At 40.4% G+C, this 12,001-nt stretch overlaps 1 protein-coding gene across 2 annotated transcripts in view; it reads left to right on the plus strand.

The window, feature by feature from the left end:
- The window catches only part of lrch2 (leucine-rich repeats and calponin homology (CH) domain containing 2), a 36,442-nt gene that overhangs the window by 14,639 nt on the left and 9,802 nt on the right, over positions 1-12,001 (plus strand). The window contains exons 11-18 of one of the 2 annotated variants that reach the window (XM_026181519.2): positions 637-741; positions 1,440-1,508; positions 1,781-1,843; positions 2,990-3,038; positions 3,203-3,343; positions 6,266-6,316; positions 6,404-6,467; positions 9,864-9,976. In XM_026181519.2, the coding sequence (XP_026037304.2) occupies positions 637-741; positions 1,440-1,508; positions 1,781-1,843; positions 2,990-3,038; positions 3,203-3,343; positions 6,266-6,316; positions 6,404-6,467; positions 9,864-9,976 (655 nt within the window). The remainder of the gene's footprint in view (positions 1-636; positions 742-1,439; positions 1,509-1,780; positions 1,844-2,989; positions 3,039-3,202; positions 3,344-6,265; positions 6,317-6,403; positions 6,468-9,863; positions 9,977-12,001) is intronic. The other variant, XM_080307074.1, reaches the window with a different exon arrangement.

The following is a 12,001-nucleotide window of genomic DNA, read 5'->3' on the forward strand; positions in this document are numbered from 1 at the left end:
GAGTGGGAAGACCTAGGTATTTATACTGGAGCCAAGGAGTGGTTAATACAGACCAGGTGTGCCACTCCAGCAATTTACAGGAACCAGAGGAAACCATGCGCAGAAAGAGCGAGGGGGCGTGAGAGAACAGAAAAAAAACTTTCACTTTGTTTCTTATCGCAAGTGGCGGCCAGACTGGTGTTTGGTTTGGCAGAGCTTTTAGCACACACAAAAAGACATTTTGTATTATTTATTTTTTTTGTGCATGTACTACCAAGGAGATCTCTTTGGAAATGACGCGTTAGGTGATGACACAGTTTGATGGCTTTCTACCAAATTGCATTGACATTCACATCAATCAGCGACTTCGATGATGAGTGGTGCCAGCAGGTTTCCCCCTTTAATCATCTGCATGTCTCAGCCTGAAACCAAAGACAAACATAATAGGTTAACTGGGGATTCCACACGTGTCTGTAAATGTGCTGGCCCTGCGACACACTGATGACCAGGCTTGGGAGGGGGTGGGCAAACTTTGCCCTGTGGCAGCTGGGATAAGCTGAATTGGATATGAAGAAAATAATAAATGGATGTGTGCCCACACCTAGATATATCTCTAATTAATCACTTGATAGTAATTTTGTTCCTCACCTTTCCCAGTTCTGATAAGGAGCAGCTAGCTGAGGAAGAGGACGATGAGCTGAAGGAAGTGCTTGACCTGAGGAAGATTGCTGTCCAGCTTCTGCAGCAGGAGCAGCAGAACAGGTGTGTGGCCCTCACGTCTACTCTCGTAACATAACAGTAGCTGTGTGGTACATCAGCGTTTGCTTAGCTGCTTAAATCCGTGTTGTTCATGTAACATCTTTCTGCAGTTAGCCTAACAGCGATTTCTCCCTGCAAGCCTATAATACCAACAGCATTACTAAATCCGCTTAAAGTCCTCATTAATCTATTCCTTTCTAACAATTTTCTGTATAGGAAAGCGTTACAAAGTAGGCTTACATCATGAGCTTTTAAAAGAAACACAGTTGTTTTAAAAACTTTCCAAAGTCGTTGAGCGTGACTTTTAAAACAAAGCAGCATTACTGCCTAAGCTTCATCAGTTTGATGCCAGCGTTTTGCAAAGTAGTCATAAAAAATGTGCCGTGACTAATACATGCCCCGCTGTATAGAAATTTTAAGTAATAGTCCTGTAAGTGGTTTGACAGAGCAAACAGACAGGCATCGAAGTCTACATTTCCAGTGAACTGGACAGTTTGGTTTACTCATTGAACAAATCCACTGCGTCAGCATTCCTGCCCAATCTTTTACGCCACATCTCTACCTACTGCACTTTACCGCTTTTGTCTTTGCAAGTCAGACCCATATCAGCTTTACCTGACTTTTTCTTCTCCACTTTTGCCATTTCCTGATCTTCTCCTGTTCCCCCGACTTGCCTACTGCTTGTTTGCGTGGCTTCTTAGACGACGGTCCTTAATTTGCAGAGCCGAAAGTCTAATTCACAGGAGGAGAGTGACCGGCCGGGCACACAGGTAGAGCGATTTTTTTTTTGTCATGGTTTACAGTTTGCTTTTTCAAATTCATTTCATACATACAGGCGTCTTACGAGAATAAAGTAGCAGCTATTTTTGATTCTTTGCACTCACTTCCTGTGACTCAGTGTTTGGTGACTCAGTGTACTGAGGTTTTGGGGTTTTTTTGTGACATGGTCAAAAAATATTTCATGCACTGCATGTGCAATGTAATCTCAGCCTGTTTGAACAGTTCTTGTGTTCGTCTGTTTGCCGTATGTGTCCGTCTGCAGATTCCTCAGTCACTCTGGAAGCTCCGGCAGCAAACCGAGACTCACACCTCAGACCGCTCGCAGGTGAGTTCTGTGCTAGTGCGTCTTCAGCTTCCAAAGAAAACTAGAGAGATGTAACTTTTGTAGATAAAATAACTCACGTTTGCTAAGAAAGCACATTAATACCCACCCCTGCACCTGTCAGTTTGTGTTGATTCTTAAATCCTCTCTGCTTGTTTTTAAAGTACTTCATGGTGTCACTCCAGTACGTTTCACATGCTTACAAGCGTGCGAAGCAGTGTGCCCTCTCGTTACTTGTGTGCCAATCTGCCATTTGGGGAGGAAACCTTTAGCTTTTATGGACTGCTGATGGAATTTTCTGCTGGTGTCCCTGAGAGAATCTGAAAGCGCTAAAATCTTTCAATCTAAACCCACCTCCTTTTTCTGGCATTATCATTCAAAGACTTATTGTGACCTTACTTTTAATTTTTTTTTTAATGTATTTTTAAAAATTCATTATTTATTCCATTTTTGGATTGCTCCCAGGGTTACCTGCTTTACTCCTGCGCTACTGATTTTTTAAAAATTTTAATTATTTAGCTTATTTTAAAATTGTGTGTTGTTGCATTTAAATCTTTATGACTTCTTGTCTTATCTGGCAGCTTAAGCGATAGAGTCCTCAGTCTGGGCAGCATCCACCAGAATCACTACTCCTCACTAATGGGGAGCACTAATCACTAATCACTAATCAACAGTGTTGCTTAGGATTTAGTGAAACTTGCACACAAAGATCACCTCACGGGTCTTCACCCAAAGTGTACTCAAAGTCAGACCGTGCCACTTTATGGGCAGCTGCTTCTCACATTTTTCAAGCTGAACTCAACATGTCCGGGGCCAGTAAACTGCTGCAGACGTGATTTACTAGCTTCCAAAGTGTTGTTCAAGTTAATCACAGGGCAGCTCGGTGGTGTTCTCAAGTAACACTTAGCTGTGAGATATACAGGAGTCTTGCACACAGATTTGTTTGTGAGTAACACAGAGCAGCCAGATTTGTTCTAGAACGCATCAACTTTTCCAAAACGTGACTGGCGGTGTGAGTCATGCACAGTTTGTCTCCCTGTCTCCAAATATTTGTTGACCCTAATCTCTTTTGTTAGTTGCATGTAACATAACTTCATGGTATTTGAATGTCAAACAAAAGCTTGTGATGTTATTGTGTTGTTATATCAGTGCCTCTTTAGATGAAGGAAGCAGTGGAGCGTCAGTGCTGAGTGGACAGGTACCAACTTACTTTCTTTAAAGCAAACATACCGTGTTTCATTCACGCCCGGTTTTCCAGGCTTGTGTTTTTTTTCTTGATTGTGCCTCCCATTCTTCTCTGTAAGATGCGCAGAGTTTTATAGAGATTTTCTTTAGATTAATTTTAACTGCTTGTGTTTACAGCCCTCTTCCTCCTGCTCCTTTGATGGCTGTCTGAAGACAGATCAGTCTGATTCAGAGCCAAAGTGGCCTGAGATCCCACCTGTCCTCAATCAGAATGAAGACCGCAGGCGGAACAAGTATCTACGAAAAGATTATCTGAAGGTTGTGCAAATTCCCAGATTCTCACTGCATATTCAGTAATGTCTTTGAAACACATTCTGGATTTGGATGTGTAGAATTTACAGACAAGAGACGAAATTTCTGCCACCAAAAGTTCTCTTGCATGTGGTCTGCTTGTACTCTGTGCTTGCACTTGTACAAAATCCGTCACGTTTCTTTAGGCTTTGGATGAATGCAGGTGATAAACAGTCCCCGTGAAGAACAAAATGTAGTGTCTACATGACCAAAACAAAAAATGCATGCATTCACACACGTATTCATAAACAACTACCAACAGACCAAAACATAATCTTGGCTTGGATTTCTGGAGACTGCTGGAAAGAAAAAACAATGTCTGTCGCTCCCAGATGCTGAGCGAGCAGATGGGCCAGGAACTTTCTAGATTGCATCTACTTGCAGTAGGGCTGTTCAATATAACGATATATATCGGATGACGATATAAAAACGTCTATGTTTCTTTTTACGCTATCGTTTGTTTCGTGGTGTCGCAAAATAAACTGTTTACGGCAATATTTTTTCATCGTTTTGATGGTCACTGTAGTGGCTATATTAATTTCTTAAAGTTCTCTCTTTCTCTTATATTTAATATAACCACACTACAGACAGACAAGCATTTGTTTTTATGCGTTGTCGTTAGCAACAGCGACGGTAACAGCATCGCGTGTCCGCTTGTTTATGTTCCACATAAACCTTTCACAATAAAGCTCAAGATCCTGTTGAGACTTTTCAAAATAAACTGAATCACGTGAAAGAGCAGATTATTTACGGATGAGAATTTAAAAAGAGCCGCCAGGTGCTAAAAAATAAACCTTAGACTCAAACGTTAGAACAGGCTTTTCCCCGCAGCACGCCGTGTAATAAATACTCACAATGAAAAAGGTGGCTGTTACAACTTATGTCTAAAAATGTATAGTTTCATGCATCAGTTAAAACACTCGACTCCAGCTACATGACGCGCAGTTAGAAACACTTCCCGCAAGTCGAGCTGCCCGAGATTCACAGAATTTACAGAAAATGTTACATTTTTGTGATTTATATCGTTATCGGACGATAGAATTCTTATATCGGGATATGAGATTTTGGTCATATGGCACAGCCCTAACTTGCAGAATACATTGTGCTATCAGACAGAATTGCATGCTCTATCTGATTTTCTGTGATAGCCATCTCCAAATGTACAATAATGCATGACTTTATCAGAATGATTAGAGTCGCACTGATTGTGAACACGGAAGTCAAAGGCTTCTATTTTGAGTGAAAATTATTTTAAGAGAAGAAAAGTTTAATTTGAGCCAACAAAATCCATTGCTGCCTGCAAGAAATGTATTTCAGTGTTTGCTATTATCCATATGCACACACAATAACAGCCCCTCTCGCTCAGTTGTTGGGATTTGTTCTTGCTCAGATCTCTACTCTGTCTGCTAACAGACATCTGCGGACCTGCTCTCAACATTTCTGCACCCTGCGCGCTCACCTCTTTCTGTACACCCTTATAAGCAGGGGTGCACATAGGTGGTCTGCAGGTGCGCATTCGCTGTCAAAATAAAAGAGGCGCACCAGATAAGAAGTTGCATTGTTTGCGTACATAAGATTTTCTGGAGGAGGACAGGCATTTGTTTAGAACTCTTAAAGATGTCGAAGAAGCAAGCTCCTTTAAGCAATTACTTTGGTGTTCCTCCACCTCCAAAGAAATGTCAGGAGTCCAAACCACAAAAGAAGCTCGTATTCTCGGAAAAGCGGTTGCAGGAGGTGAGCTGGCTTCAAACAAATGATGAACGCACAGAGATGTGGTGCAGAATATGCCGTGAAAATCCCACTCTAGCGGACAAAAACACTGCCTTTTATATGTACGCAAATCCGCGTTGCAACTTCTTATCTGGTGCGTGTCTTTTATTTTGACAGCGAATGCGCACCTGCGGACCACTTATGTGCACCCCTGCTTAGAAGTGTGCCACAAAACCAACCAATCACAGACTTGGATGCAAAAAATTCTCATGGCTGTTTTGGTCACCAATAGCTCGCTAGCTACTGCATTCCGGAAACACTGTCCAGAATGTAGCTAAACCCAGTGGAGTGGTTTGGTTTAAACTAGATTAAAACCATAATGGTCTTGAAAAATAATATATTTTAAAATAAAATAATTAAACATAGTAACCGAAAATGGGTTTAGCTACATTCTGGACCGTGTTTCCGGAATGCAGTAGCTAGCGAGCTGATTGGAGACCCTAACAGCCAATCAGTATTTTTGCATCAAAGTCTGTGATTGGTTGGTTTTGTGGCACCCTTATAAGGGTGTACAGAAAGAGGTGAGCGCGCAGGGTGCAGAAATGTTGAGAACAGGTCCGCAGGTGTCTGTCAGCAGACAGAGTAGAGATCTGAGCAAGAACAAATCCCAACAACTGAGCGAGAGGGGCTGTTATTGTGTGTGCATATGGATAATAGCAAACACTGAAATACATTTCTTGTATGCAGCAATGGATTTTGTTGGCTCAAATTAAACTTTTCTTCACTTAAAATAATTTTCTCCCCAAAATGCAACATTTGCACTTGCAATTTTTTTTATTTTTTTTTGCGTGCATTTAGAATAGAGGGACAAAAATAACGGCATAGTAGTGCAGGTCATCTACTAATGGCCATGTTGGCGGTTTGATCCCTGGCTTTTCCAGCCTTCAGTCTGCATAGCACAGTATCTACGGGCAAGATACTCGCTCCATTATTTTTGTGCGATTTAGAGGCACACTAGCCACTTAATGTATAAACATGTGCCGATCACTCTTTTAATAAGCGTGTCACTGTTTAGATAAATGAATAACAAACATGTAGCACCAGGTTTGCTTCCATAAATAGAACAGGAGATGAACAATTAGCATGAAACAAAGATCTAATTATCTCTTTTGTTGACAGTACAAATGCCAAAGTGCTCGCAAAAACTCGAGTGGCAACGCTGACTCTGAGGTGGGTATGAAAATGTTATCTTAAAAGATCGTGTAAGTGTTAATGCTGCGTCCCATTCTGAATTGGATGTGAATGTTTTATCCTCAGGAGGGTTTGCGCAACACTGATTTCAGCACTACCCTGACAGTGTTTGGACTTAAGCCAAGATCAGGTAACACAGATGTCCTTGTTCTTTAAATGACACTGTCTGAATCGTTTGGCTCAGTGCTTTTCCTTTTCACTGGAATGATTGTCTCGGGGGTTTCTTGGGCATAAAAATAGTAACAAAAATAAAGTCAGTCAGACGGTTAGAACCCATCCTTCCCGTCGATTTGAAAAGATAATAAAAAACAAACTGCTGAAGTGATATAAGTACGTTACATTTTACATGTTGTGTGGATATGAAAAAAGATCTCTCTCATATGTTCCAATTTCATTGAGCAAAAAACAAAACAATAGTGTTTACTTACTAAAAAAAACCCTTCTAAAGACATCATAGGTAAAATAAGCAACTCTGTCTAAAGGATGTGTTACCGCGGAAAACATCGTCGATGCCTATATTTGTTGAAATGACAATGTTAAGAATGCCTTGTTTTCACACTGAGTCACTTTTTTTTAAGGTGGAGTCTCATCATTCTTTCACAAGAATTAGGGAGGGTTTTCTAAAGAACTGCTGGTCTGCATCCCCATAACCAGCTTTTGGATACAGTCATGAAATCTTCCTGGATGTACAAATAAAACTTGTTTTACGTTGACAGGAGGATAATAAATCGTGAATTAACCTACTGAAAAAAAACAAAAGCAAAAAAAACAAACAAACAGTGTCGGGGGAAAAATCACATCTGCCAGTTTTCAATAAGGATTAATGTGACAACCTCCTGACTGCATGTTCTCTCTGACTATAAATCTCAAAGAGCTAATCCTTGCCTTGCGTAGACTGCAGTGCCAGCTGAGCATTTTGTAATGCATGTCCACAATCTGTTCGCAATTTTTGTAATCTTGCATCTGTACACTGGCGATTTTAAGTCACACGATCAAGATGTGATTGAAGTGCAGACTTTCATCTTTAATTCAACTGGCTTAACAAGTCTTTCTTTTTAAGAACGACCTTTTGTTTGTCTCCTTCAGTTGCATCAGTGTCTCTTTGGGCCTCATATTGAAGAAGAAGTTTTATTATTATCCAGTGCACAGCAAAAATAATCGCAGCGGTTTACACTGATCAGTAAAATTAAGAAAGTTATTGGAATTCTAATAAAAAATAAGGAGCATAAATTTTTACAAAATAAAGTGCATCGAAGGAATACGTTAGAAGTGACCATGAAAGCCCAAGTTGTACTAATGCCTTGTGCAAAGGTCTTTAAAAAATTTAAAAGGCTTAAAGGTTATGGCTAAGCTGCTCACAACTGTTTTGGACAAAAGTCTCCAATGAGCTTTGATGCACAGTGCTGAAGCAGAATGCTTTGCTGGTGTTGCTTGACCTCTGACCGTCACATTTTACTTGAATGAGATACTCAGTGTGTGTCTCAGGTTCTGCCTTGGGGCGGTTTCTGCCTCGTATCTGTCTGATCTTTTCCTTTCTTTTCGGCTGCTTTTATTATTAGAATTTGTTGCTGGATTATTAACACAGCTTCTGTGAGGCTGGGAATGAAAGGAGACAGTGCTTTTGCAATAGTAGCCCCAAGACAAAACTCTTCTATTGTTTTATTTACATAATTTGTCATGGTATAGCGAGGGAAGAGGCCTCTTTTGGCAATGAACAGACTATCGTCCAGTCCATTTTGAGCTTCTGAAAACTGGAATATGTCATAATATCAAATATCTCTACTTCCTAAATAGTTGATGTAACATTTTTGATAAAGCTGAAAGTCTGCACTTTAGTCACATGTTGGCTGTTTCATTTAAAATAATTTCATTTAAAATATGCAGGCATTTTCTGTAGTTTAATCCATAAAGTGTTATACTTTTTTTTAGCCTATATATGGTTTGCAAATTAACTACTAACAAAATACAAACTTTAACACCGATCAGAGTATCATGAAAAAGTATTTTGACATATTTGTCACAGTTAAATGTTTTAGAACAGCGGTCCCCAACCTTTTTTGCGCCACGGACCGGTTTATGCCCGACAATATTTTCACGGACCGGCCTTTAAGGTGTCGCGGATAAATACAACAAAATAAAACTAGTACCGGTACCGAAAAAAAGGAAATTTATTCATAACACACGTGAAAAGACCCAGGAAAACCGAGTTAACGATAAAAACGATAACAAAATAACGCTGAAAACCGATAAAAACCCTGAAAACGACACATTTCACACCTGAGCCTCAACTCTCGCGGCACGGTACCAAACGACTCACGGACCGGTACCGGTCCCAGGCCCGGGGGTTGGGGACCGCTACACTTAGAACATCAGCACATTTTAATAGTAGATAAAGATAATCTGAGTTGATACAAAATGCATGTTTTAAACGATGATTTTATTAATTAAGGGGAAACAAGCTATCCAAGTCTGCATGGTTCTTTGTCCAGGGTTGCCCCATCCATAGCAGTAAGAATTGAAATCAAACATTTATGAGAACTTGCCATCACTGTGGAGGAATTTTGCCCAGTCTTTTTGTTATTGTTGGATCATGAACTCTGAAAGACTCTCAGGTCTTTCGTGACCTCCTGGATGAGTCTACGATGGAGTAATTTTGGTCCGCTGGCACACTCCTGGCAAACTTCACCACTGTTCCAAGTTTACCTCCACTGAAATTAGCTTTGTAAAAAATTTGAGCAGTCGCAGTAAATTCATGATTTAACAAGGGCGTCAGGTAGCTTTGGATAGCTTTGTTTTCATTAATTTACAAAATCATATAAAAACTGCATTTTGTATTTAAATGCAAAAAATTCTGTCTGCCTTATTTGGAGTGTTTTTTAATTTTCTTTTAAATTTACCTGTTATATGTTACCTGGCATACGGTGATATTCTTTGAATTGGCTCCGATTTTTATAAAAGCTCTTTTATAAAAGTCTAAGGAGGTTGGAAAGAAAGTGACTGGACGTCTTTAAGTTTCTTGAAGACGTTTCACCTCTCGCCTTGCTTTCTTCCCACGCTCCTTAGATTACAACAACAACATCTTTGATGACTGAGAACCTGCAGAGACTCTTTGATAAAAGTAAAGAAGACCTTCACTGACTAGGAAATGAAACTAAATCAGCCAGACTGTGTCTCGTAAACCCAAAGGAATGGGGATAACTTGAAATAAAGGAAGACATGCACAAGCACACTGTACGCTTCCTACTGTAAATACAGATTTAGATTGTATCACAGCCACACCTAATTCCAGGTAACACACAGCACAGATTGGTTCCTTGGACATTGTTGGGATTTGGTCTTATACAGTAAGAGCTCATATTATTTGATAGACTTTCACATTAACTCTGCATTTCTATTGTCAGACTGAAAACGAGCAGGTGGCCTGAAATTGAACTGAGCGACTGTGATGTACTAAATACTTTTTTTTTCTGTTCTTCTTATTTCCTTTGTGTGTTCTTTGGATTGTTACCCCCATCTGTAATTTTAGCCTTCACCAGAGGAAGCCATCAGGAGATCAGCTCTACAGACCCGAGCTTCACGATGAGAAGGAAGATGGAGCACTTGAGAGAGGAAATGGAGAAGATAGGACTGTTACGACAGGTCAGATGCCTTGCAGCTTATTTATGCCTTTGCGTTTGTACGAGTCATGGAGTCATACAGAGGCCAAAGCTCAATAGATCCTGCTTTTGTTTCAGTGTTTACGCCTTCGAGCTAGACAATTGCTTCTTATCCAGCCTTCCTGCTTAGGAATACAGATTCATCATGACTTCACTTGGTTTCCAAGGAATTAAGAAACACGCTGAGTCTAAATTGACTCATCTATTTATGCTGGGGCTATAGCGACGGAGGGATGGGTGTGGAGGGCTGAAACACTTTTGTTTTTGCTTATAAAAATAATTTAGGAATCAGGGTGGGCTGGGCATGCCTAGCTGGACCTACAACCTACTAATTCCAACATAGTTGGGAGGATGTGTGAAATTTAAATAAAAACAGAATGCAGTGATTTGCAAAACTCATAAATCCACATTTTATTCACAACAGAACACAGAAAACGACAGTTAAACAATGTTTAAACTGCGACACGACATCATTTTAAGAAGAAAAAATGGTCATTTTGAATTAAATGGGAGCAACACATGTCAACAAAGTTGGGACAGAGCCATGTTTGTCATTGTGCAGCATCCGCTCTTCTTTTTTTAACAGCAGGACTTTTGGGAGGGGAATGTTTTCCTGTTCTTATCTAATAGTGGACTCAAGCTGCTCAACAGTCCTGGGTCATCAAATGCTGGACTCCAGGCAGGCCAACTCAGCACCCAGATTGTAGTAGATGCAGTATGTGATTTGGCACTGTCTTGTTGAAATATGCAAGTTAAAAACAAAGAAAAATATGTTATCTGGAAGTGAGCGTATGTTGCTCTGAAGCCTGTATATCTTTCAGCACTGATGGTGCCTTTCCAAAAGTGTAAGCTGTCATCAGAGAGGGAGGTTTTCTTAACTGAACACTAATAAAATCCCACATCATCCCTCTCCTGTTTCATCCACAAAATGTGGCATCCATGTTTTCCGAAAAGAATTTCTAATGTTGATTTGTGCGACCACGGAACATTTTCTCCACTTTGCCTCAACCAATGAGCTTCGGTTCTTTGCATAATAGAGCTTTAACCTGCTTTTGTGGATGTGGCATGGCAAACTGTGTTCACAGATATTAATTTTAGAAAGCATTCGTGAGCCCCTTCAGTGATTTCCATGAGAGAATCATGCCTGTTTTAAATGGAGTGCCACCAGAGGGCATGTAGATCAACAACATCCAGTACAGACTTTTGGCCTGCGCAAAAAAATGTCTCCAGATTCTCTAAATCAGGGGTCCCCAACTCCAGGCCTTGAGGGCTGATGTCCTGCAGTTTTCAAATGTGTCCGTGATCCAACACAGCTGATTCAAATGGCTAAATTACCTCCTCAACATGTCTTGCAGTTTTCCAGAGGCCTGGTAATGAACTAATCATGTGATTCAGGTGTGTTAACCCAGGGTGAGATCTAAAACCTGCAGGACACCGGCCTGGAGTTGGGGACCCCTGCTCTAAATCTTCAATAAAAAATATCTTTCATAAAATAGTAAAGGGCCTCAATTTAAATGTTTGATATTTTTCTTCCATTGTGAACAAAATACAGGTTTATGAGATCTGCAAATCATTGCATTATCTTTTGATTTACGTTTTAAACAGTGTCTCCAATTTTTCCGAACTGGCTTTGTAAGTACACTCTTACTGTTCCCACAGGAATTAAGAAGGTGTGCAGCTGGGTTCTGCTAACCAAATGCACTTGATTAATTCATCATCACCAAATTTGAGCACCTCAATGAAAGTCAACGTTTTGGCATTCTTCTCGCCTGGAGTATTCGGGCATTCTAACACATGATGGGACAAGGTCCCAAAGTCACACTGAGCAATGATCAGAGATTCTGCACAAACCCCAAGAGGTACAACTCACATGTAGCTCAGAGAATCCTTGCAGCTAACGAGGCATTCAATGCCAAGCTGTGGCATGTGTTTGCCTATTTACTTTTGCCATTTTCAAGCAGCCCTGCAAGAAAGGGACAAAGAAAGTATCAGGGGAAAGCGAATGATC

Source organism: Astatotilapia calliptera, chromosome 10 (genome assembly GCF_964374335.1).
Source record: "Astatotilapia calliptera chromosome 10, fAstCal68.1, whole genome shotgun sequence".
NCBI classification, from domain to species: domain Eukaryota; kingdom Metazoa; phylum Chordata; class Actinopteri; order Cichliformes; family Cichlidae; genus Astatotilapia; species Astatotilapia calliptera.